General features: G+C 38.3%; 1 protein-coding gene across 1 annotated transcript; it reads left to right on the top strand.

The window, feature by feature from the left end:
- Nucleotides 1-1,143: 1,143 nt before the first annotated feature.
- Nucleotides 1,144-27,511, top strand: LOC113566257 (dynein heavy chain 2, axonemal). The gene is made up of 11 exons (XM_026991085.1): nt 1,144-1,783; nt 1,863-3,706; nt 12,150-12,831; nt 12,892-13,276; nt 13,334-13,777; nt 14,040-17,219; nt 20,600-24,681; nt 24,742-24,846; nt 25,396-26,338; nt 26,397-26,890; nt 26,964-27,511. The coding sequence occupies exons 1-11, from the start codon at nt 1,144-1,146 to the stop codon at nt 27,509-27,511; spliced, it is 13,347 nt and encodes a 4,448-aa protein (XP_026846886.1).
- The last annotated feature ends 365 nt before the right edge of the window (nt 27,512-27,876 follow it).

Below are 27,876 nucleotides of genomic sequence, written 5' to 3' on the forward strand. Positions count from 1 at the left end.
TTAAAGAGAATTTCTCTTGCCTCTCGTTATATGGTGCCTAATTTTCGGCGGACCCCAAAAACCCTAGGCCTCCTCACAGCAGCTACAAGCCTCACCGTACAATTGTTTCGTATTAAACTGGAAAATCTTCTGGAGATTGCTCGGAAAATTCTGAAAGTCCAGAAAGAGCAGCAGGATGAAAATTACAGGATCAGCATCAGGAAACAAAGCGAGAGATACTCCAGCAAACTGCAAGATTTGTATACTCCTAATTCTGTTATCACACGATCTTTTTACATGGTTTTAGAATAACACGGATTGAAAATAAAAAATTTTAAATTTTCTTACAGGAAAAAACATCTAGAAACTAAACGAAAACAAGAAAGAGCATAAAGATAATATGTTCAGCAGAAGTGTGTTACGCGAGGAAAATTAAAATTTAAATTACTAAGAGAACCAGACATGCATTTAAAATACAAATACCACTATAATTACTAATTACTAGAAAGGTGTGCAAGGATTAGTAATTTTAATTTAATAAGAGGAAGAGAATTAGTGGTGGATATAATATGGTAGAGGGAATTATATTCCGAGCATAAGACCCTAAACGGTTCATGCAAGGAATAATTCGATCGACAAAGTGGAAGGAACAACGGTGTAAAATTTACATATGTACACGGAAGTACCTTTTTTCAAACAAACAAATTTGTTTTTCCAATGATTTCTAATTTTTTCCTACAGAATGATAGTATTATGGAGATGAAGCGGACTATTTTTGCATACGATCCATGTCTTTTTTTACGGGCCTTTTTTAGGAACCAATCTACCGTGTAAAAACAGAATTAGGTGTATATGTATGTATTAGAGATACACATTAAATTTAGTAAGCCTGGAAATCAACATTAGTGTACGCTCTAAAAACGGTTTTAATCAGTTCATAGAATTTCAAACTTGGAAAGTTAGGAATATAATAATAGAATGACTGGTAGCATTACCGAAGACAGTCTTTTAACAACCGCAAACCACGATCAAGATGTTGGTAAGTTATGATTTGTTGCCTTGTCCGTTGAGTCTTAGTATTTTCTAATTTACCTAGGGAACAACTTAAAAGATGGTTTTTTTGAGTCATCACATACAATTTCACAACTAGAAAATACACAAGATATGGAACTTGAACAACTTATTAAATCAGTTCAGAGGATGACTGTTCTGTATTCATTAGATAACCGCGATTGGAATAAAAAGTTGTTATATGTAATTGAAAGATGGTTACTAGAGTCAACAGAAACTATTCTTACAATATTTTATGATTGCAACGTTCTAACAGGATGTCTTGGATTTCCAGTTGCCCCGGTGCTAGATTTATGTTACTTTATACGTTCATCAAATCAAAACTTCTCAGTCGACACCTTTCATGATTTGGTTCACAATGGGACAATTCATGATGATGTAGATGGTTGCCTCCTTAATGTCTTGGAATTTGTTTATGCCCCCGTCTTTCGTAATTTTAAAGAATGGGGAGATAATGTAAAGCAGCGTTTCTGTACAGCCCTAGATAAGTTTCTGGCCTTTTTAACAGGAGCCCATTTCAAAATGGCTGGTATGACGGTTTTATATGTACCATACGTCGTAAAACAAATCGATCGAGAAAGCATATCCTATGAAAGAGAGTTTGTTAAGAACTTGGAAGTTATTGCAGTGTCCTGGGCTACTCAAATTCGAACACTCCTAAATGACAAAACACTGCCAGTTTCTAATGAATTTATTAGTGTTGAGGATGAGTACGAGTTCTGGCTATACCGTTGTAAGTTAGTTTTTGGTGCAAAATAGTTATTCATTTAATTTATTGTCTACATTTTATGTTGAAATTATCTACATAACAGTTGAAGTTTTACAAGGCCTAAACGCACAATTAGAACAAGCTGATGTTCAACAAATTATACGAGTTCTGCGTAATACTCATTCGGTATACATAAAACAGATTGATGAACTAATATATGAATCGAAGCATGAAATGGATGAAGGAATGTCAAATATAAAGTTTTTACATCTGCTAATGAATCCTTGCGCTGAAATGGATTTGGCTGATAGCCCAGTATTTGTTTCCCAGCTTATACCTGGAATAATTCATTTAATTCGATTCATTTGGTTAAATTCAGAAACTTATAATCGGCGTGACTTGATAACTGGGTTGTTCCGAGACTTAAGCAATCAAATTATACGCTTCTGTACGGAAATAACTAATATTGATAAAATACTTTCCGGTAGTTCAAGATTCGGAATAAAAATGTGTAATATGTGCATTGATTGTTGCCTGACTTATAAAGGAATGTATGATCTTATGTCAAAAGAACATGGACGAATTAATAGTGAGTACGGTTGGAATCTGGACAATGCTATGATTTTTAATCATGTAGATGCATTTATGGAGCGGCTTAATGACGTTATTGACATATGCGAATCAATGATCGTGTTTGGCCGATTAGATGAAACTGAGAGTATACCTAAGCCGCAATTTGGAGGTACCAGTGGAGGAGAATTCGAGACAACATCTGCGCGCGTTGAGACTAACTTTTTGGCCACGCTCTCAGCGTTAAGTACCGATTCGAAAGAATTAATATTAAATGTGCATAAAAATGAATGGTACGAAGAAGTAATCAAATACCGGCGGACAGTTCAAAGTATGGAAGAAACCGTTCAGCGGCTAGTGTCCAATGTCTTTCAGCATGTTTGTAATATTGAAGAGGCCTTAGAATCGCTGAACATCTTGTTGTTTTATTCATATCGCAATACAATTCGGAAGACATTTTTACGTCAAGTCTCAAATGTTTGGGTTATGTTTGCAAATGAAATAGATAGTACTTCCCAAATGCTGATGGATCGTAGTAAATTGCACGAGTCTTGGGTCCCGTACTATGCTTCACGTGCTATTGGGTACCACATTAATCTAGAACGATTAAAGTGGTTACGAAACCGATTAAATTCATCAGAATGGTTGCCCAATGTATCCGAGGCTTCCATTGTGTTAATCAAATATGAAGTTCTACGCAAAGAATTCGACAAAGAGATTAAAAAGATATATGATGAATGGCAGAAAAATTGTTGTACGTTGAATCAAAAACTGGATCGGAATCTTATTATCCGAAGTAAAAAAAAAAAAGGTTTAATAGAATGTAATATTGACCGCACAGTATTAATTATTTGTGAACAAGCTGAGCATTTTGAGCGCCTTGGATTTGGAGTACCTGGACCTGTTCGAAAAATTTATGAAAAACATGAAACTCTACGGTTTGTTTATAATAGTGTAGTACAGGTGTGCCTTAACTACAACCATATACTATCAGCACTTTCCGAGCAAGAAAGAAAACTTTTTCGCGCCCTTATTCAGGCATGTGATCGCAAGATTGCACCTGGAGTTTTTAAATTGACATATGGTGGTGAACTTAGCGATGCTTATATTGCAGATTGCGCAAAGCATACTAATAAGCTTCAAGAAACCATGGATATCTATAAGCGAGCAAATCTACATGTTGCTCGGACATGCGAAAAAATTTGCGATACTCCCATGCTTAAATTTAATTTTACAGGTGCGGTTATAATATCACTTTTTGAATATCAAATGACAAACTACATCCGCCGTGTTACAAATGTACTTCGGGGGTACTATAACACTATTATCGACTTATTGTTTGCAGTATTTAAGGAGTTCCAATCGGTCATTGATGATGTAAGTGTATATGTATTAGTGCCATACTTATTGACTTATCCGGGCTGGCTCCGGTTTTTACTTACTTTCGCGGTTTTAAGGTGATGTTATTTTCACAAATTTATGTTATCGATATGTTTCATTATCTCGTCGATTATGGCAAAAAAAAAACAGCTTACCTGGTTTCTTCGTAAATAAAAAGCTTGATATCAATGCCTTTATTTTAAAGTGATCGATTTAAGGAGATGTCTGCTGTGACAGCATGCATATTGAAAATTAAACTCTTCTTGGTCAAAAATTCTGTTACGCGCTTGTTACGAGAACAGTCTGTGCTATGCGCAAAATGTATTTCGTGCCAACGTTCCAAATGTCAAATTTGACTCGAAAATAATTGGTCAGGGCAAAAACACTTTATGTTTTGGTGAAAAAAGCTGACTCAGTCAAAAGTATATTTTGTATAATAGGTATCGGGCATAATAACATAAGGCTCTTATTTTAAGAAAACACAACTTGCAAATATCTAGACTTTTATTTTAAGGTCTTAACAAAAATGTTGAATTTATTTTTATACCCGCTACTCAAAGTGAGTATTGTGGTATATTAGATTCATGGTGGAAATGGATGTGTGTGTAACGTCCACAAGGACCCCATAAAGTATATATGTATATTATTGATCAGCATGACAGAAAAATACTCTTCGTTGTAAAACCGCTCGCTTCTCGCTAACAAACAACTGATTTTGATTGTAGTTTCTGGTGCGCTTGCGTTGTTGTTGCTTCGTTATAAATTCAAAAATATGCGGAACTCAAGATCTGCATAAATGATGCGATCTATTTATAAGGCTTGCACAGATTGGTTTAAATTGAATTATATTTAGATTGAAATAAATTTCTTATCAATTGGTGCACTCTTTGCACAAACACACAATACACGCGCGCAAGGCAAGCACTCACACACGCGACGTTGCAGTTGACACAGCTATGGGACGCATGGGAGAGGGGGTTGGGGATTGTTGAATTTGTGAAGCTTAAACTCAACAGAACAGGTTTCGGCTATTTAGGTTAGGTTAGGTAGAGGCGGCTGTCAGACTCGCTCGGAGCCCGCCACACTTGTGGGAATGTCCTGTAAGGGAATGTATGACTGCGCTTCACCTTTTCCTGCCGACCCTACCGTCCAGCTTCGAGCCATCCGTGAATATGTTTATGGCCCCATCTGGCCTGGGAGCCCCTCGAGCCTTTCGTCTCTGTGGAGGATGATAGTGTTGAAGGGAGTCCTCTGGAACTCGATAGTCCGTTCTTACTGGGACAATGTGGTTGTTATTTAGTATGGATGAGTGACCTATTTGCTGAAGTACCCATTGATCAGAGTCTCTAAGACGTATTGCTCCCATTTTGTATTTATTTTGTAAATAATACGAGTTCCGTTTTTTAGGGATTTACTCGCAGGCCGCGCGTTTCTTTCCATTCTGACAGCTTGCTAGCTTGGCGGATATTGAAGCGTCCATTTCAACACACCTACACCACATATTATCAAGAGTCCCGTAAAGCCTATCTGACTCTACATGCAGCACGGCAATAACAACCTTGAAAGAAGAAGAGAGTACCGGGGGACTCGGACCGCTTGCAATTAACTAGATGTTATGGTAACGCTATTGCCTCTATACCCAACCTACCAATGATTTTCCAATGGCAATGATTATGGGAAAATCCCTAAACGATTAAAACATGTTAATTATCCTCTTCTAACCCATTTTGGAAAACATGACACACGTTATCACTCCATTTATTTACTCTAACATAATAAATTCCAATATTTCATAAATTTCGATTTATAAGTGCTATTCATATGCATATCATGCCTTCTATTTACTTCTTCTATTTAGAAGAAAATCAAAACAAAACCCAATATTATTGCTTCTTGCTTATGTCTATCATAAACACCATATCGACTTTATACGACGATGCGCAGAAAACGGAATGGAATAACTATTACTTGCATTGCACATTCGGTGTTCTTTGTTGGACAGAATTTCGCTGCCGTTGCAAGTGAAGTTCTTGTACCGAAAAGTAAAAACGCAACCATTCATATGTAAGGTTTATTTGTGACTAAAAAATGCTCTGCTCGCAGGCAGATAGAGACCGAACGAAATAGAGAACAAAAAGGGAGATAAGAGAACGTCGCTTCGTTACGTCTCTCATTCATACATACGTCTACATACTCATATGTCTGTCAATACATGCGTGCATTGCTAGAGATGGTCATTCTTCAACACCCTTCCTTAATGCGTGCATGCTTACTAATTCCATTTAACTCAATTTAAACTTAACAATGTTGTAAATTCGACATGCTTTCTCTTAGGGAGATTCTTGGTCAAGATATCTGCAATCATATCTGTTGTACTCCTTTCTCGGACGGCCAGGTTTTGCCGGTCCGAATCAGCCTTGGTCTACCAGGTCCAACGCGAAGAGCTGGCTCATCTGACTCAACCTTTTTCTGTTGCGCTCTCGTACCCATCAGTACCGCTGCTACTGGGATTCTTCCCGTCAACGCTTGCGCCATGGCTGCTGTCTCCACCGCTGCTGTCAATGTCATCAGTATCGCCGCCTGACTGCATGCTAACTTCTGCCTTCGGAAGTTCGAATGTGACTGTATCCTTGTCGTCTTGGATCTCGTCAAAGAGAACATCTCGCCTCTCAATCACCTGATGAGACACAGGGTCATACAGTCGATAGCCCTTAGCCGCTACTGAATATCCAATCATGCGATATTCTTTGCCTTTTGGTTGAAGTTTACTCTTCCTTGGTTACTACTGGTCAGCGCCTTGGTCGGTGATCGATACACAGACATACACAGCTGCGTTGACTGCCTCAGCCCACAAGGATTCGGCTAATCCTGACTGGACCAGCATACATCTTGACATTTCCACCAGAGTGCGGTTTGCCCTCTCAGCAACGCCGTTTTGCTGTGGAGTGTACGCCACTGTCAGTTGACAAATTCACCGCCATTGTCACTCCGGATACATTTGAGACTTTTTCCCGTTTGCCGTTCAACCAGGGTTTTGAACTTGACGAACTTCTGGAAGACTTCATCCTTTGTCCGCAGGAAATACACAAATATACGCCTTGATTTGTCATCGATGAAGGTTAGAAAATACTTTGATCCAGCAAAAGACTGTGAGCCAAAGGGCCCGCACACAGCTGCATGAACTAGTTCCAATATATCTTGAGCTCTACTGGTGGTTGCAACAGGAAATGGTTGCGCATGAATCTTGCTGACCATACATGTTTTGCAATTCATATTCGCCGGGAAAACCATATTTTCAATGCAGCGCACCATTCCTTTGCTGATCAAATCTTTCATACTGCTGATTTTCAAGTGGCAGTACCGTTTATGCCACAGGGCACCATCAGCCTTAACCGCCGCAAAACAGGTGTTTTGTTTTCCTCGAAACATATACAAGTTTCCAACTCTGTTCGCCTTTACAATGCATTCGCCATTTTGGATAACTCGTGCATATTCTTGTCCAAAAGTGACGAAACATATATTCTGTACAGCGCTGCTCACCGAGAAATAATTTCCATTCATTTCGGGCACATAGAGAACATTCTTTAACAGCAGAGTGCATATCTCTGTCTTCAGCTCTACTTCCCCTTTTCCTTCAGCTTTTACGAAACCGGAGTCAGCCAGACCAATCATTTCTGTGTGTTTCTCGAACTTTGTGAATAACTGTTTCTCACAACACATGTGGCTTGTGGCACCACTATCCAAACACCACATACTCTTTTTCAAATTATCTGCGTCCAACGCATTTAATAGACTGCACTGCTTGTTTTCCACTCTTGCTGCCCTTTCCACATTTGCGCTCTCCTTCTTACACTGAGCCTTCATATGCTCGCGCTCACCACACTTGAAACATATCATTGTATTGTTTCTCTTCTTTTGCGCTCTGTGCGCGGCCGGCTTATGTACTGCGGTATATGCCTTTGCGTATTCCTTTTGATCTTCTGTGTTTCCCTTTCGTTCGCCTTCTTCCTTCAATTTTACGCATAGAACATCGAAAGTCGGCAGACTGTCGCGCGTCTCTATGGCGACAACGAAATTTTCGAATTGTTCTGGAAGGCTTGACAACAAAACAATTGAGCGCAGTTCATCATTTAGCTCGATTCCTACTGACCCAAGGCCATCAAGAATATCCATGAACTCATTAATGTAGCTTGAAATGCTTTGCCTTTGGTCTATGCGCTTGCTTAGCAATTTCTTGTACAGTTGAACCTTTCGTACCTAGGTCCAAGTGGACCTTGGTTGATGAACACTCTTTAATTTGTTCCATGCTTCGGACGACTTACTGCAATTTTTAATGTATCCCAACTGTGAAGTTTTCACACTCAATGTGATCATGGCCAGCGCCTTTTCATCCTTGGCCTGCCAATTCACACCTTCGGGAACATTCATTGGTAGCAGGTCACCAGATGCCACACTCCACAATTCAGCGTGCACCAACACAGACCGCATTTGAATACACCAGGAGTCATAATTTCCCTCCTCTAATTTTTCTATTTGATACATCCCGCTCATTGCTGATTATCGTTTAGTCTCTGAGTCACACCGATGTTAATAGTTCGTAACTAAAACAATCACTTTACTTTTAATTTACAAAATCCGAACCTGGGCCCATAACCTGTTGGACAGAATTTCGCTGCCGTTGCAAGGGAAGTTCTTGTACCGAAAAGTAAAAACGCAACCATTCATATGTAAGGTTTATTTGTGACTAAAAAATGCTCTGCTCGCAGGCAGATAGAGACCGAACGAAATAGAGAACAAAAAGGGAGATAAGAGAACGTCGCTTCGTTACGTCTCTCATTCATACATACGTCTACATACTCATATGTCTGTCAATACATGCGTGCATTGCTAGAGATGGTCATTCTTCAACATTCTTAACTTCTTATTCTTATTTACTTCTATTCTTGATCTCTATGTTTGCTTTTTTTCTGTTTTGTTTTCACGCTTAATTTTCGATCATTTAATGTCGGTGCAATCATACAAATAAACAATTAAACAAATTAGATACCTTACATTTCTTGGTTTTTGATAAACACTCACTCTTCATGTCCACCGAAGGTCTTCGTCGTTCCGATGCGGTTCGATACCTTCTCCGTTTTGGCACAAATCAAAAAAACAATTGATTATTTATGTGAGGCACCACTGATCGTATTAAATTTTAATCCACTTGCGCGATTAACCCCGTATTAGCATTTGTTTGGATTTTCCTCTTTACGTGCTTCTTTTCTTTCCCTTTCTCTTTCTTTATTACGTTACGTTACTTTAGTTTGCCAAGACATACCAAAGAGAAGAACCAACAAAAATGCAAGTATGCTTCCGTTGTCGAGTCAACTACGGAATACTCTTTCCTCGAGGCGTAGGCACTCAACCGTGCAGTAGCTACTCTCGATACCCTCAGATTTCCTAGTCGGAGTTTTCCCCCGCTGCTGTAGATCAGGAAGATTTTTTCTAGCGGCCCGTTACTACAGTATGATGTTAGGGTATTTGTACGTGTAGTTTTCGCCCAAAGATTTTCCCGTTCTCTGCTTTATGCGTGCAGGCGCAGACGTAGACGCCGCTGCGGTAGATGATGACCAATACTACGATCGAGCCGTGGACCGCCGTCGCCAAGGTTCGTTGACCCTCCGTTTTCGCTGGTATCTCGTTCTCTACGCTTCCTTCACAACTTAAATCGGGGACCCTGGCCCTGTAAGTCTGGTTCACTTTTCTCTGGGCCACATTCAAGCTTTGAAAAAAGCGGATGCCTTACGTTAGGAAAAGTTCCATACGTTTTTAACCTGACTTTTTTCCACTAATTGTGCACTCACCCTGCAAAGATGTATTGGCACTGATTATAATTGGTTCCACTGGAATCTATTTCCTTTTTACCACCCTCGTTTACGATTTTACCGATCCCTCTCCTAGGAGGGAAAGTATCGAGTAGAATCTCTAGGGTGTCCTCACAGGAGTTGGCCCACGTACCATCATTTTTTTTAAGGTAACCGAAGGGGTAGTTTTTGAGAGGACCTTCCGAAGTCTTGCAACCTCCGACGTTTCCTCGATTTTGGAGCAAAATTTTGTCTAGGAGGCTCTTTTTGCTTTCCTAGTTTCTTTTTTAAATAGTGCTAGACTGGTTTTATAGTCTTCCCAGTGATTATCCTCGTTAGCTTTTGTGGCTCTATTGAAAAGAGTCTTGCAGCTTCTGCGAAGGATGTCTATTTGTTTTGACCACCAGGGGGGTTCCCTTCCCCTAGGTTTGTTAGAGGGGCATGCTGCCGCAAAGGCATTATTGCATGCTTCCGTGAACCTGTTTACAAGACGGTATAGATTGGGTGGGAGTAGTTTCTTCATGGTTATGCTTTATATTTCCCACTTGGTTTTTCTGGGGTTGATATAGTCAGTGGGTTTAGGGATCTAGGGATAATATCGTCTCGATGTACCTGTGGTCCGAGAAGGAATGGTCCTCTAGGACTTTCCAACTCTTGACTGTGTCTAACACTTTGTTTGACACTAGCGTTAGGTCGATAACCTCCTGCCGATTTTTAATTATATAAGTGGGGTCGTTGCCTCGATTACAAATAAATAAATTTGAGTCCAGGATGAAGCTGAAAGGAGACTCACCCCTTACGTTTGTGTCCGTGCTCCTCCATTGGGTATGGTGACCGTTGGCATCGCAACCTGTCGCTGGCTAGTTTGCGAACAAGGTCGACACCAGCCTGATATGAGTCTCTTTTATCTCTAAGCTGGCCGCCGTGTTGTACTGGTTTTACCTTCGGTTTGGGATACAATGTATGAGTACGGGGGCAGCTGATGCTGCTTTACAGTGGTGGATATTGATTTGAAGGGGTTGTCGACAGGATGCGCCGCGGCCACCGCATCTGACTTGCGACCAAGCTGAAGCCAGCATTCAGCTCACCATTAGTTGCCTCTATCGGGGCCAGCGACACCTTGTTGCGTCGTTTCTTCTCTGGCTACCTTCCAGTCAGAGGTCGTCATGTTCGGATTGCACCTCTGAAACATCTTAAGGATGCGCTCTGGCTCCTTAAGGGGACCCCGCACCCAAATTCTGGCCCTCGATATGCTGCGTCGTCGACTGCGACGAGTTTCGCCCCAGCGTAGTCCGGCCCGGTGTGAGGTCGGTGTGGGGGATGGGATGTGGGTATGTATGGTGAGGGGGAGGGGTGTGTGAGCTACTTATTAAGGCGGCACCACAAGCGCATCTTCACTATTGCTTCTTTGCGCACACCAGCCGGGACTGCTTATTTCGGTACTCTCCCATAAGGGATGACCGCTTATTCGCAGCTGAACTACCGAGGTAGGCCGTTCCCTATCCGTAACCTGCGACCCGTCCGGTGGCCTCAGCTAGGCCCCCTTTGAGTCACCTCGCGAGCTCATCAGACCAGACTTTCGGCTATTTAGGTCGGCACGAATATTCGGATATTGTTTTTTCACTATTTTCGGGTTGATGCATTTTATAATATATTTCTTTCTCCCATCCTTATGTTACTTAAAAATGAGCTTATATATATACAGTGGCGAGCACATGTGGATACATGTTTATCACTTTTTACTTTAAGCGCCTGTAAAATCTTTAAAAATGAATCAATCCTTGTGATTTTTTTTTTAAAGATTCTTTAATTTAGTGAGAATGACAAAAGACAATAATTTCAATTCAAAGAGATCCTTTTCCTTAAGACATTTTAACTTGTTCAAAAAATGAGCATGTATCCACTTTTGCACGTTTCAAATTTTTTTACTTTAATAATTTTTTACAAATATTTGTTCCAAAGGGCTTTAGCTTTTATTATATTCCGAATAAGTATTGGCATACTCTCGACTAAATTTAGGAGGTGCTGGCCAGGTATCATGCGCCACTCCGACTTCACGCGCTTCCAAAGACTCACGCATTCCCTTTGGTGCAGACTTGGACTTTTCCAATGTTTTTTAAACAGAGCCCATCGATTTTCAATGAGATTTCGATCTGGGCTATTGACCAGGCCACTGGATTAAGTGAAAACTCGAGTTATTGGGACGATTTTTCACGAAATTACCCTTGTGCGTCGGGCTACCGTCTGGCTGGAAACTGATCTCGGATATGGGGAAGACACATTTGTCTATAAAATTTGACAAAATGGGTTCCTAATTAAATAAAATTTTTTTTTTAAAATTATCAGATTTTATTAAGTTTTTTTTTATTTTTGAATGTTCTGTACAGCTCTTTAAGATTCGTATATTCCATTTTTTCGAAACCACTCATCAAATGTTTAAATGTTGTTACCTGATTTTGGATTTCCGCCTATAATTATGTACTTTAAAGAGTTATATAAAATTTGTGTAAATGTCAGCTCGAATAACATCGCTTCTTTGGGACATAAATACATTTGCATAATGTAATACATTATGGTAATTACATTTTTTCTAGATGGCAATTGAATGGTACAGTTTTGTTAATGTATTTGATGACATGCTTGCAACAGCTTTTCTCACAAGTGCAAGAAACTCTTTGACAATGGTGTCATCTGCCCTACATCGTGAGGCTGACATGGCAGCTGCGCCTATACTCGTAATGGAATCTGATGTTAAGAATAGGCAGGTTATACTAACTCCTGATATGGACACAATTGCAAGTTTACTCAATGCGAATATTGACCGAGTTCACAATATACTTGAACAGTTTCCCCGCATCGCTAATAAAATGAAATTGCCAAAAGAGCAACAGTCTGATCCATTTTCTAAAGTTTTTCGAGAAGATTCGGAATGCAGGGGAATTATTCGAATTATTGAAGCAGAAATAAATCACGAGCGTGAAGAGATAGCTGGCTATGTATCCTTTTGGAATAGTCATAAGGCTTTATGGGAGACATCGGAATCTGAATTTACAAAACGTGTTAAATCCACTCCAATGACGGCAGATATTTTTGAGGCAAGCATTGAATACTACAGCACAATGGCAGACGACATTTCTTTTGTTGATGCTATATCGCATGTTTACTTTATACTCATGAATCAAAATTACATAAAGAATTCGATACTTGATTGGATTGAAAAATGGCAGGCTCTGAATATTAAAATTCTGCTAAACCATTCGTTTTCATTAATACGATGTAGGTATCAAGTATCATTTTATGTAAAAAAAGGTAATTTTTTATTTTACTTTTTAACAGCGATCTACCGGTATATGAGAAGAAACGAACGAAAACTAACAATGGTGCCACGTACCCTTAAAGAGTCTTTGGCTGCCAAGGAATTTTTTGAGAAACTAATTGAAGATGTGCCGATTAGGCAAGCCACATTTCCTCCCATGCTTGAACTTTTTGCAGTATTAGACAAATATCAAGTCGACATCCTTGATGAAATACGTCAAAATGTTCTGGGTCTGAACAATGCATGGCAACACTATCTTAAGAAGTTAGCAGAGGCGGATGAGATGTTAGACAACAATCGCGAAGAATTTAAAAAAATTTTATTACAACAGGCCGAAAAGTTTAAAATTATTCTCAAAGAATTTCTTGACGATTTTTATTTGAAGTTACCAACTGCTGCTAATATGTAAATCACTAAAAATGTAAATTTTTCCATTATGATTTAAACTATTTTTTTTTACAGAAATCCAAAAGTTGCACTTAAATTCCTCAAAATTATAGCTCTTAAAGTTGAAGATTGTTTTAAATTTGAGGAAAGTTTAATGCGTGATCTGTCAGTATTCAATGTTAATCAACCTGAAAGTGTCGACCTCCGGAAGCTGGAATCTGAAGTTAAAATTGTACAGAACATATGGGATCTAATACTTGGCTGGCAAACAAGTTGGGAAGGATGGAAAAAGGGAAATTTTTGGAAAATTAATATTAATGAAATGGAGGATTACGCCCTGAGTTTGTATAAAGAATTTAGCAATTTAAGTAAGAAATTCTATGATCGTCACTGGGAAATGCTTGAAGTGACCACGAAAAATTTAGACAGCTTTCGACGTACTTTACCATTAATAACAGCATTAAAAAATCCATGCATGCGGGAGCGTCATTGGAATCGGGTTCGCGACGTTCTTCAGGTGTAAGTAAATTATAAATATTTTTTACTTCCACAAAATATCGCAATTTAGGGATAAATTTAACTTTTTCTTAAAAAAATTTGCGCCGCGTCTTACAAAGTACCCGCTCGTTAGTAAGTGAAATTTTATGTTTAGTTAAGTTAAAGCCTGATTGTAAATTGCTGATTGGGAATGTCTTGACTACACCGCGACACAAAAAAAGATTGTACGAGCTAAACAACAAGTTTTCTGATTAAAAGTAATTAAATAAATTTTTCGTTTCAGTGACTTTGATGAGAACTCAAAGAATTTTACATTAGAACTGATTATAAATTTAGATTTTCAAGCGTTTTCTGAAGATATTCAAGATATATCAAATGCAGCTACTATGGAATTGCAAATTGAAAATGGAATAAAAAATATAGCTTCAGTTTGGAAAAAACAAGGGTTTGAAATGGCATTTTATCATGATGGCATATATCGCATTAAGAACGTAGAGGATTGTTTTCAGTTACTTGAAGATCACATGGTACAGATATCAGCTATGAAGGCTACTCGTTTTGTGGAGCCATTCATTGAAATTGTGGATTATTGGGAGAAAACTTTATCATATATTAGCGAAAGTGTTGAAAAAGGATTAGTAGTGCAACGGCAGTGGCTTTATTTGGAAAATATATTTCAAGGTGATGATATACGTAAGCAACTTCCAGATGAGGCTAAACGATTTGCGACTATTACCGAAGAGTTTCAAACTATATCTAGCAAGATGTTCCAAGCTAAGACGGCAGTTAAAGCAACTCACTTACGTGCCCCACCTTTTTTGTTAAATCGATTTAACCGCATGGATGAACGACTGGAGCTTATTCAGCGTGCCTTAGAGATTTATCTTGAAACTAAACGCCAACTATTTCCCCGCTTTTACTTTATTTCAAATGATGATATGTTAGAAATATTGGGTAATGCTAAAAGACCAGATTTAGTTCAAACACATTTAAAAAAGTTATTTGATAATTTATACAAGCTTGAGCTTAAGAGAGTAGGAAAAACGCTCAATCGCTGGCAAGGTTCTGGTATGTACTCTGATGATGGGGAATTTGTAGAGTTTCAACAAGTTCTCTATATTGACGGACCCTCGGAACGATGGCTAAGGCAGGTAGAGGAGTATATGTTTACGGTAATGAAAGAATTATTAAAATTAACAAGAAGATCTTTAAAAAAACTAATTGGAAATCGTGAGAAATGGATTTTTCTTTGGCCCGGGCAAATGGTACTTACCACTGCCCAGATACAATGGACTACAGAGTGTACTCGCAGTCTCATTCACTGTAATATGGTCGACCAAAAGAAACCTCTACGAAAACTAAAAAGAAAACAGATAAAAGTTCTTTCAAAACTTTCAGAGATGAGCCGAAAAGAACTTACCAAAATAATGCGACTTAAGGTAAATACTCTTATCACCTTAGAGATTCATGGCCGAGATGTTATCGAACGGATGTACAAAGCAAATTGCAAAGATACCGGCCATTTTGAGTGGTTTTCACAACTACGGTTTTATTGGCACCGTGAATCAGAACTATGTATTATAAGGCAGACTAATACCGAGCACTGGTATGGCTATGAATATACAGGTAATTCCGGAAGGCTAGTAATAACTCCACTTACTGATCGATGTTATATAACGCTGACTACAGCCCTACACCTCCATCGTGGCGGGAGCCCGAAAGGTCCTGCAGGTACCGGTAAGACTGAGACAGTTAAAGATTTGGGCAAGGCTTTGGGAATGTGGGTTATAGTCACAAACTGCTCAGAAGGTCTAGACTATAAGAGCATAGGTAAAAATTTCTCGGGCCTGGCACAAAGTGGTTCTTGGGGCTGTTTCGATGAGTTTAATCGTATCAATATTGAAGTTTTATCTGTTGTAGCACAACAAATAATGTCTATTATGGCAGCACTGTCTGCTAAATCGATTGAATTCATGTTTGAAGGTCAAATGATTAAGTTAAAACATACTGTGGGACTCTTTATTACTATGAATCCAGGATATGCCGGTAGAACTGAGCTGCCCGACAACTTAAAGTCTATGTTTCGTCCTATTTCAATGATGGTTCCAGATAATATAATAATTGCGGAGAATTTGCTATTTTCTGACGGTTTTACCAATACGCGAAGTTTAGCGCGAAAGGTTTTTACTTTATACGAATTAGCTAAGCAGCAATTATCTAAGCAATATCACTATGACTTTGGTCTTCGGTCAATGGTAGCTCTCTTACGGTACGCAGGTCGGAAACGCCGTCAGTTGCCAAATACAAATGAAGAAGAAATTGTTTACTTAGCTATGAAAGATATGAATGTAGCTCGATTAACCGCTAATGACTTGCCACTGTTTAATGGAATTATTTCTGATATTTTTCCTGGCGTTAATCTGCCTGTAATAGACTACAGCGAATTTAACATTGCAATATATGAAGAATTTAAGGATGCTAACTTGCAGCCAATGTCTATAGCAGTTAAAAAGGTCATAGAACTTTATGAAACAAAAAATTCCCGACATTCAGTTATGATTATAGGTGATACAGGCACAGCAAAATCAGTAACGTGGCGTATATTACAAGGAGCATATTGCCGTATGAATGCGCAACGATTCCAAGGCTGGGAGGCTGTATCTGTGCATCCAGTAAATCCTAAAGCATTGAATTTGGCAGAGCTATACGGGGAGTATAATTTGGCAACTGGTGAATGGCTTGACGGTGTGCTCAGTTCTATAATGCGTATTATCTGCGCAGATGAAGATCCAATGCAAAAATGGCTGTTGTTCGATGGACCCGTTGATGCAGTCTGGATCGAAAATATGAATTCAGTAATGGATGATAATAAGCTGCTTACTCTTGTAAATAGTGAACGTATAACTATGCCTGCGCAGGTTTCGCTATTGTTTGAAGTCGGCGATTTAGCTGTAGCCTCGCCTGCTACCGTATCTCGGTGTGGTATGGTATATAATGACTATAACGACTGGGGATGGAAACCTTATGTTAACTCGTGGCTACAGCGCCAAAAAGTAAAGGAGTTTGCCGATTTCCTGAAGATTCATTTTGAATTTATGATCACAAAATTGCTTGAGCACAAGCGCACGCGTTGCAAAGAGCCCGTTAAGACAAATGAGTTAAACGGCGTGATGTCGTTGTGTAAGTTGCTAGAGGGCTTTGCAACAAAACAGAATGGCATAAATCCACAAAATTTAGAATTATTGGAGGAGATGACTAAATTGTGGTTTATGTTTTGTTTAGTGTGGTCAATATGTGCAAGCGTAGATGAAGATGGTCGTTTAAGACTTGATGGATTTATACGAGAAATAGAAAGCTGCTTTCCAATAAAGGATACCATATATGATTACTTTGTAGATCCACAGATGCGAACATTTTTACCTTGGGATAGCAAGCTTTCAGATGGTTGGCGATATGATGAAGAGTGAGTATTTTGTCAATATTTTATTTTACTTGCAATCCTTTTTGCCCGTACTTAGGTTAGGTTAGATTAGGTAGAGGCGGCTGATAGTCTCGCTAGGAGCTCGTCACACTTAGGCCGGTTTCGGCCCGTTGTGGCACCGCTTGAAATCTTCCTGCAAATAATGCCTGCAATTGCCTGCAAATAATGGTATTAGAACTAACTAAAATACAGGAGAGTAGAAAAGAAAAGAATTTACAAATTTGCTAAGTTTAGGCGAGTGTACATGTTTACTGCTAACTTAAGGGAGAGTTCAGGGGATAAGGTATCACAATGAGAGGTTATGGCATATAACCCTAAAAGGTTCAAGCTGGGTGTAATTTGACCTACATAGGGTTAAGCGGTTAGGCCGAATAGTATGGTTAGGTCTAGATTGAACCGCACTAGCGAGATGTACAGTTGTTTGGTCATATACGGGTCGTCAAAATGCTTGGGCCAACGCTTGAAGCTAACGCTAAAACACCAATTGCTTTATAAACAACTACGGCTATATGATTGTTAGAACACAATTTCTGATTTAAAAGGACTCTAAGGTCATTTGAACTCGAAAATCGATCCAGAAAATGATTTCCTAGAAGGTACTAGACAAATTGTGGAGCGCGCCTGTAAAATTTCATATGTTTGCATTTAGAAAGATTCAGAAAAAGACGATTAGTTGAACACCACCATAGTGTTTCTTTATGCCCGCTTGAAGCCGTGTGTGCAAGTAAAATCAGTCACAAAGTGTCGACGGGCGCTGCGTAGCCCTGCAAAATTGATTAGTTACTTTTGGGTATATAATAATAATATATATATAATATAATATATAATATAATAATAATAATACAATAATCCGATGTGATTCGGATTCGGCAAGATTCGGCAATCTGGCAGATATGGACATTCCCTATGACTGTGCGTTTTTAATTTTCTCCTATCTTCAAAATTGTGGTTGCCCCAGATTTTCGTCCTTTGCGTGGGCGGAAGGGGGTGTGGCGAAATTTTGAAACAAAGTCGTCAAGGTATTATATACTCTTTGGGGTCGGAAACGATTCCTTCTGCACGTTACACACATCCATTTTCACCACAAATCTAATATACCCCAATATAATATACTCATTTTGAGTATCGGGTACCTTGTGGGACAAAGACGTAACATTTATGTCAGTACAAAATACGTTGTGTGTGGTTAGAAAGATAAGACAAAACATAATAAGAACAGCTTGGGAATAAGTGAGTATGGTTCACAGAATCAAATGCCTTGCTAACATCCGTCTGCAAATATCCTTGATAGAAGCGGTTGATTTTGGGAGCTCTGTCAGGACCCGGTGAAAACACTAGCTTAACTGCGATATTGGTAATTTCCTTTAATCAGGCTGCGGACGCGGGGGACTAGCGGGGTGGACCAGAGCTGCTTGCGGGGGAGACGAGAAGAAATAAAAGGCACTACCGTTCTTCATCAATGTGAGATTGCGACTCTCTCTCCGTTTATTATCCTAAGCTATGCTGCAGCGAATGTTGCTCAACATCTTTATGTTGCTTAATTATTTTGGGCGTATGTAACTATCTTAGGCGGTTGATCTTAAATGGTAAAGGTGTATAAGTACGGCTTATCGGAGTATCTTGTCTGAAAATAGATGGTTTGTAAAAATAGAGCAAAAAAATTGTCTGATCATTAGCGAGGATGGTTGTGCGGATGTTATACGCTTACCGTTTACGAAGCTGTAAAACTTTTTAGGGTCCTGTGAAAAATGTATCCTGCATCGGTATAGGTAGTTTTTATAGAATTACTAGGATTGCAGTATGAGCCTAATAATCAATATAATGCTCATTCTAAAGTGGTTATTGGTACTTTGGAAAAGGAATGCCCGCATTATCATGTACTCAAATTTAAAAATGAGCCAGTCGGAATGTGTTGCCCATCAGGAAAAGTACAAATAACACACAAGAATTTTAGTTATTGATGAACCTAAACTGTGAAGTGTTCTGACGTGGAGTTTGAGTCCACTGCAATCAGAACCCCTCCTGCACGTGTGACGAACGATCCTTTCTAACAGTTGTTTACCGACCTGAAAACACTTCGGAACTAAGAATTCCGGTTTTAGCCAGGTCTCGGTAAATACAACTACGTGGAATACAAATGCAATCTCGAAAAAGGATGTCGGGCTTAGGTGCAAGAAGGATTGGAAGATATGGATGGCACATTGGGCTGATTTGTGAGATTTATGGGACGCATATTTTTCTTCTTTTCCTTAAACTCTTTCCCCATTAAATGCTGCAGCCAAAATTTGGCAGAAAAAATAGTGTCGAATTGACAATGAGGCCAGTGATAATCTTCTTGGTGGACAATTGAATGGTGACTTCGGTTTTTATTTTGGGATCTAGAGCAAATATGGCTAGCAATTATGGAACCTACGTTTAAAATGTTTTCTGACTATTTTCCTCCCACTTTGTCTCTCACAACATCTATAGCAAACGTTTCTTTTTATACCCGATACTGCGTATAGGGGTTTTTCCGATCAGCATTAATAGCCGAGTCGATTGAGCCAGGTCTGTCTGTGCGTCCGCCCGGCCGTCCGTCATGTTTGACGCCTAGTTCTAAGAAACTATAAGAGCTAGAGCACCGAAAATTTGTATCCAGACTCCTGTGATATTACACTGAAGTTTGATTCAAAATTTGATCACGCCCCTTTCCACCCCAACAAAGGACGAAAATCTGCGGTATGCACAATTTTAAAGAGAAAACAAAAAACGGAGAATTATAGAGAATGACCTATCTTACAGAATACAGAGTCAGATCAGAACATTATAATTGCCAGACGGAACAAGTGAATTTTCAGTGGCTACGCAGCCTGGCCAGTATTATTCATTTTCTGCTTCTCTCGCACTCACTGTTTGTCGTACACTGTGTGCACCGTAATGCTGACGGTGGCCACTGATCAATTATCGGGTATAAATATTTCGGCCGTAACAGCGACTCACAACGTTCCCCCTTGTTATTATAACAATTATTGGGATAGTATAGTATTTTCACTGCACTACGGGCATTTAATAACGGGTAAAGAATGGTTTTCGAGCGGGAAAACATCTTAACTTCGCCCGGGTTTCCACGTTCAATCGGTAGCTTTTCAATAAGTGTAGGGAGTGTGAGTTGGTGTGGGGTTGGATTAGATTATCGTGATTAATCGTTTATTCAAAGTGACATGCGGTTATTCTTACTTACGTCTTACAAAGCATGAAATATCAAAGGTAAAGAAAATTATTTTCTTAGATGAAGTTCGTTTATTGGTACCGCGCTGATCAGAAATGTAACGCCCATTTTATGGTTCTTAGTCTAACTGGTTTGAATTATCTTATATTTTTAGATGTCCATTTTATAAAATCCTTGTTCCAACTGGTGATACCATGCGCTACGAGTATGTAGTATCAAAACTTTTATCTGAAGATTATCCTGTTATGCTTGTTGGTAATGTTGGCACGGGGAAAACATCAACTGCAGTAAGTGTAATGGAAGCATGTGATAAACACAAGTTCTGCGTTCTTTCCGTAAACATGTCTGCACAGACCACTGCAGCTGGATTACAGGAATCAATAGAAAATCGAACCGAAAAACGTACCAAAACACAATTTTTACCTATTGGTGGTAAAAGAATGATATGCTTTATGGATGACTTCAATATGCCTGCCAAAGATACTTATGGGTCACAGCCACCATTAGAGCTAATACGGCAATGGATTGATTATAAGTATTGGTTTAATCGCAAAACACAGCAAAAAATATATGTCCAAAACACCCTGTTGATGGCAGCTATGGGTCCACCGGGTGGTGGTAGACAAATGATTTCCAGTCGTACTCAAAGCCGCTTTGTCTTAATAAATCTAACTTTTCCCACTCAGGAAACAGTCGTTCGAATTTTCGGTTCTATGCTTAGACAGAAACTGGAGTCCTTTTCAAATGAAGTTCGTGAGATGTGGCTTCCGATTACACAATGTACTATTTATTTGTATTTAGCTGTTATTGGTAAAATGTTGCCAACACCAAATAAGTCGCACTACCTATTTAATCTTCGAGATATCTCAAAAGTATTTCAAGGCCTTTTAAGAAGTGCACAGGAACTACAAACAAAAAAATCGTTTTTCTTGCGTTTATGGATACACGAGTGTTTTCGAGTATTTTGCGATCGTCTTGTTGACGATACAGATTATCTTTGGTTTCTGAATACAATTAATGATACTTTAGGAAAACATTTTGAAGTTACTTTCCATAGTCTTTGTCCTTCGAAGCAACCGCCACTTTTTGGAGACTTTGTTCACCCACAAGGATTCTATGAAGATCTTGAAATTGATTCCTTGCGAGTTTATATGAAAACTCAATTAAATGAGTTCAACAATTTTCCGGCGATGACACGTATGAATCTAGTTTTTTTTAAAGAAGCTATTGAACATATTGTAAGGATACTGAGAGTGATTTCCCAACCGCGTGGACATGTTCTTAACATGGGTATAGGTGGCTCAGGCCGACAAGTACTTGCCAAACTAGCCGCATTTATTTTAGAAATGGGAATCTTTCAAATTGAGGTCACAAAAAAATATAAAACAAATGATTTACGTGAAGATTTAAAAAATCTTTATAAGTTAACAGGAATAAAACAGCGTATCACGCTCTTTGTATTTAGTAGTGAGCAAATAGCTGAAGTCTCATTTTTGGAAATAATAAACAATATGTTAAGTACTGCTGAAATAAATCTTTTCAAGTCTGATGAGTTTGATGAATTAAAAAATGAACTCGAACGACCAGCAAAGAAAGCTGGAATTGTAATGACAACGGAATCAATGTACTCATTTTTTATGTTAAATGTACGCGATTTTATGCACATAGCACTCTGCTTTAGTCCTATTGGAGAAAATTTCAGAAGCTTTATAAGGCAATATCCTGCTCTGTTAAGCTCAACAACTCCGAATTGGTTCAGACTATGGCCTCAAGAAGCTCTTTTGGAAGTAGCTTCTCATTTTATGCACGGATTTAAGCTAAACGTTGTTGTTCCAGGAAAAGAGGATGAAAATCATCGTGAAAGCTTAGTCATCACTACAGAGAGTGTGCTTCATCGAGACATCGCACACGCATTTTCTATTATTCATTCAAGTGTAGTAAAAATGTCAGACCTGATGCTATTGCAAGTTAAGAGGTATAATTACGTAACATCACCAAATTATTTACAACTTGTTAGCGGTTTCAAGGAGCTCCTTGAAAAAAAAAGATTGGAAGTATCTACGGCAGCCAATAGATTACGTAATGGCTTATCAAAAATTGCCGAAACGCAGGAAAAAGTGTCTTTAATGTCGGAGGAGTTAAAAATTAGTTCAGAACAAGTTAAAATACTTGCTAAAGAATGTGAAGAGTTTATATCTATGATTGAAGTGCAAAAGGCCGAGGCAACAGAGCAAAAGGAAAAAGTAGATGCAGAAGCAGTGATAATTAGACGCGAAGAAGTAATTTGTCTCGATTTGGCCGCCACGGCACGTGCCGACTTAGAAGTGGTAATGCCAATGATTGACGCTGCCGTAAAGGCATTAGATGCACTTAATAAAAAAGATATAGCTGAAGTCAAATCATACGGGCGCCCGCCCATGAAAATTGAAAAGGTAATGGAAGCAGTTTTAATACTGCTTGGAAAAGAACCCACTTGGGAAAACGCTAAAAAAGTGTTAAGTGAATCAACATTTCTAAATGACTTAAAAAACTTTGACCGTGACCACATATCAGATAAAACTCTTAAGCGAATTGCTATGTATACAAAAAATCCGGAACTAGAACCAGATAAGGTAGCTGTTGTTTCAGTTGCTTGTAAATCTTTGATGCTATGGATAATGGCAATAGAAAACTATGGGAAAGTGTATCGAATTGTGGCTCCTAAGCAGGAAAAACTAGATAATGCTATGAGATCACTTGAAGAAAAACAAGCAGCGTTAGCAGCTGCTAAAAAAAAGCTTGAAGAATTGCAAGCAGTCATTGAAGAGCTGTATCGGCAATTGAATGAAAAAACTCAACTTCTCAATGAATTACGAGCAAAAGAAGAGCGCTTGCGAAAACAATTAGAAAGAGCTATTATCTTAGTAGAATCATTATCTGGTGAACGAGAGCGTTGGATTGATACGGTTTCTCAATTAGATCTTGCATTTGAAAAACTTCCCGGAGACTGCTTGTTATCTATAGCGTTTATGTCATATTTAGGGGCATTTGATACAAAGTACCGCGAAGATTTGTTATCCAAGTGGTCGCAGTTAATTAAAGATCTTCTTATACCTGCCACATCAGAATTAAAAATAACAACTTTTCTTAGTGATGCTGTTTCCATACGGGAGTGGAATATACAAGGTCTGCCAGCTGATGACCTAAGTACAGAAAATGGTGTAATAGTATCACAAGGAAGCCGTTGGCCTCTTGTTATTGATCCGCAGATGCAAGCGAATAACTGGATCAAGAATATGGAGGCGCATAATCAGCTTATAATTATTGACTTTGGTATGACTGATTATATTCGACAATTGGAACAAGCACTTAAAGAAGGGCTACCAGTTTTATTGCAAAATGTCGGGGAAAATTTGGACCAAGCCATTAATCCCATACTTCGTCGAAGTTTCACAATTCAGAGTGGGGAAAAATTAATAAAATTTAACGACAAGTATATTTCCTATAACGATCAATTTCGGTTTTATATAACAACAAAGATAGGAAATCCTCACTACCCTCCTGAAACTTCATCTAAAACCACTATAGTTAACTTTGCTCTAAAACAGGATGGCTTAGAAGCACAGCTATTAGGAATAATAGTGCGTAAAGAAAAACCAGCATTAGAAGAACAAAAAGATGAGCTAGTTTTAACTATAGCACGCAATAAACGAACTTTAATTGATCTTGATAACGAAATACTTCGTTTACTTAATGAGAGCCGAGGTTCATTATTAGATGATGATGAGCTCTTCTCAACATTGCAGAAATCACGCCAAACTTCTGTACTTGTTAAGGAATCTCTTACTATTGCTGAGGTTACTGAGGTAGAAATTGATGCAGCACGTCAAGAATATAAGCCTGCATCAGAACGTGCAGCTATATTATTCTTTGTGCTAATGGACATGTCAAAAATTGATCCAATGTATGTCTTCTCACTAGCAGCTTATATTTTACTCTTTACGCACTCTATTGAACGAAGTCCACGTAACCAATTGATACATGAGCGAATACAGAATATCAACGACTATCATACTTACTCGGTATATCGTAATACATGTCGAGGACTTTTTGAAAGACATAAGCTTTTATTTTCAATACATATGACAGCAAAAATACTTTCAAATGCCGGAAAACTTATGGAAGACGAGTACGATTTTATATTGAAAGGTGGGATAGTTTTAGACAAACAAGGACAGGCTCCTAATCCGGCACCATGTGAGTAATACGTACGTTAATAATAATATTTTTTTAACTTCTTGAATTATATAAATATAGGGTGGATTAATGAGCAAAACTGGGACAATATTACAGAATTGGATAAAGTTTCTGGGTTCCATGGCATAATAGATTCCTTCGAGCAGAATGTTAAGTCTTGGAATGGTATTTTATAAAAACTTTTTATTTAAGCCATGCTCCTTTTATAGCAAATCACAAAAGTTGCGAATTCGAAAATTGCGTACTCCGGTCTTCGTAAGAATTCTACTATTTTAAAACGGTTTTGAATGATCGAGCGATTTCAAAAATAAAAGTATAGTTTTTTATTTTTAATAAATTTATTTGTAAAGACAACTCAAATTGGAATGCTGCCAAATAAACCAAAATAACATATTACGGATACAAATTTGAATTCAATAAACTGGCATTAGTTAAAAAGTTACAAAGAAATATTGAACAAATCCGTTTTAATTATTTTAAAGTAATTAGATACTAACTTCCAACGATATTAGAATATAAAAGTATATTAAAGAGAAAGTGTGTTGTTCAGAAAGTTTTATTTCCGTTAATCGATAAAAAGTTTCGTCGAAAGGAATAGAAAAGTTTCAAAAGCACAACAATTTAATATCGTTCGAAAATATAAAAAATCGTAATGTTGTTTGCAAAAAAGGAGCATTGAATGATCAGTTTTTTATGATATTGCTTTTTCAATAGCTTGGTACGCGACGACCTTTCCAGAACAAGAGGATCTTGTTGGTGAGTGGAATGATAAGCTCAGCGATTTTCAAAAGATATGTGTTTTACGCTCATTACGACCAGATCGTATTTCGTTCTGTATGACTCAATTTATTATTACTAAGCTTGGTCCACGATATGTTGATCCGCCCGTTCTCGATCTAAAAGCTACTTTCGAAGAATCTATTTCTCAAACACCACTTATATTTGTACTATCGGCAGGGGTTGATCCTGCACAATCACTTATAACATTATCAGAATCTGTTAAAATGGCACAGCGCATGTATTCCCTCAGCTTGGGTCAAGGTCAAGCTCCTGTTGCAACAAAGCTTATTATGGATGGCATAAGAGATGGAAATTGGGTATTCTTAGCAAACTGTCATTTAGCATTAAGTTGGATGCCTACTCTTGACAAAATGATAACTACAATGCAATCCATGAAATTACATAAAAAATTTAGACTTTGGCTTAGTTCAAGTCCTCATCCAGACTTCCCCATATCAATTCTTCAAACAAGTATAAAAATGACGACGGAGCCGCCTCGTGGAATAAAAGCAAATATGAAACGTCTATATAATAATGTTAATGAAGTTAATATGGATACATGCAATGACTCCAGTAAATATAAGAAACTGCTTTTCGCACTATGTTTTTTCCATACTATACTGCTCGAGCGCAAAAAATTTTTACAACTTGGTTGGAATGTTATATATAGTTTCAATGACTCAGACTTTGAAGTGTCTGAAATATTACTGCTTTTATATTTAAATGAATATGAAGAGACGCCTTGGGGTGCATTAAAGTATCTAATAGCTGGTGTTAACTACGGAGGACACGTTACCGACGATTGGGATCGGCGACTACTAACTACATATATTAATCAATTCTACTGCGATCAAGCATTAAATACTCGAAAGTTTCGGTAAGTAAACTCTAGCCTCATAATAATATAGTAAACATAAATATTTAGTTGTTAACAGGCTTTCCGCTTTAACAAATTATTTTATACCTGATGATGGTGATGTACAGACGTACTTAGACCAAATACAAATGTTTCCTAATTTTGATAAGCCTGAAGCTTTTGGTCAGCATTCCAATGCAGATATAGCATCACTTATAGGTGAAACGCGAATGCTTTTTGAGACACTCCTTTCAATGCAAGTACAAACAGCTGGTTCTGAAGGTAGCGACAATGCAGAGGATAAAGTTTCTGATCTAGCTAAAGAAATATTAATGAGTACGCCTGATGAGATAAATTATGAACAAACTGCTAAGATAATTGGAATAAATCGAACTCCCCTAGAGGTGGTATTACTTCAGGAAATTGAACGCTATAATACACTTCTACGAGAAATGTGCACACATTTGCGTGATTTACGGAGGGGAATACAGGGATTGGTAGTAATGAGCTCTGACTTGGAGGATATATATATGGCGGTGGCTGAGGGCCGAGTTCCATTACAATGGTTAAAAGGTAAAACATACAATAAAGTAGCTTTAATCTATAAATAAAAAATATTAAATTTAAACAACGTTGATTTACACAGCTTACAGTTCTCTAAAGCCATTAGCTGCTTGGGCACGGGATTTAACTCTTCGTGTTGCCCACTTCAACACATGGGCAAAAACGCTCCGCTCACCAACTCTTTTTTGGCTAGCAGCCTATACTTTTCCTACTGGATTTGTTACGGCAGTATTACAAACTTCAGCTCGTTCTACCAAGACGCCTATTGATGAATTGTCTTGGGAGTTTTATGTATTTGTTGAAGAAGATGCAGCTGCCGCTCGTATTATTCGTGAAGGAGGTGGCGTGTATATACGTAATTTGTTTCTGGAGGGTGCTGGATGGCTCAGGAAAAATCAATGCCTGCAAGATCCACTTCCCATGGAATTGATCAGCCCTTTACCCGTAATACACTTTAAACCAGTCGAAAACCTTAAAAAGCGCTCAAGGGGAATTTACCAGTGCCCAGCCTATTATTATCCAATACGATCTGGATCCTTTGTTATAGCCGTAGATTTGAAGTCCGGTAGTGAGACAGCTGATCATTGGATAAAGCGAAGTACAGCTATATTATTAAGCCTAGTTAACTAATTATATAAATGTGTTTCAGTATTTTAAATAAATAAGTAACACAAAATACAAGAATATATGTATGGGAGAGGGAGGACAGAGAATTTGATCTCTTCAAGAACATGCCACACAAAAAAAGTAGCTCGATATCAAATCGAAATTCGCCGGTAAATGTTCATCTATAATACTGTTCGTAAACTTCGTGCAGCGGACTAACATCTTACAATAGTGCCAATGGTAAATGTAAACAATAACTAAGGTGATGTTGTGGTAGGTCCGCATAGAATTCACTTTTTGCCGAAGAAATAGCAGGGTTTTTTGAAGTTTCCTGTCTCTTTTATTTGTTGCCTTTTTTCTACACAGAAAGAAAGGCTCGATATTAAAAC

The sequence above is a fragment of the Drosophila persimilis genome, unplaced genomic scaffold, assembly GCF_003286085.1.
Source record: "Drosophila persimilis strain 14011-0111.01,24,50 unplaced genomic scaffold, DperRS2 tig00000652-arrow-arrow-pilon, whole genome shotgun sequence".
Classification (NCBI taxonomy): Eukaryota; Metazoa; Arthropoda; class Insecta; order Diptera; family Drosophilidae; genus Drosophila; species Drosophila persimilis.

Coding starts and splice junctions, on each gene's coding strand:
- LOC113566257 (XM_026991085.1), top strand. CDS start 1,144: ATGGAACTTGAACAACTTATTAAATCAGTTCAGAGGATGACTGTTCTG. Junction 13,277..13,333: donor TTACCAACTGCTGCTAATAT/GTAAATCACTAA, acceptor TTTTTTTTACAG/AAATCCAAAAGTTGCACTTA. Junction 24,847..25,395: donor GAATGTTAAGTCTTGGAATG/GTATTTTATAAA, acceptor CTTTTTCAATAG/CTTGGTACGCGACGACCTTT.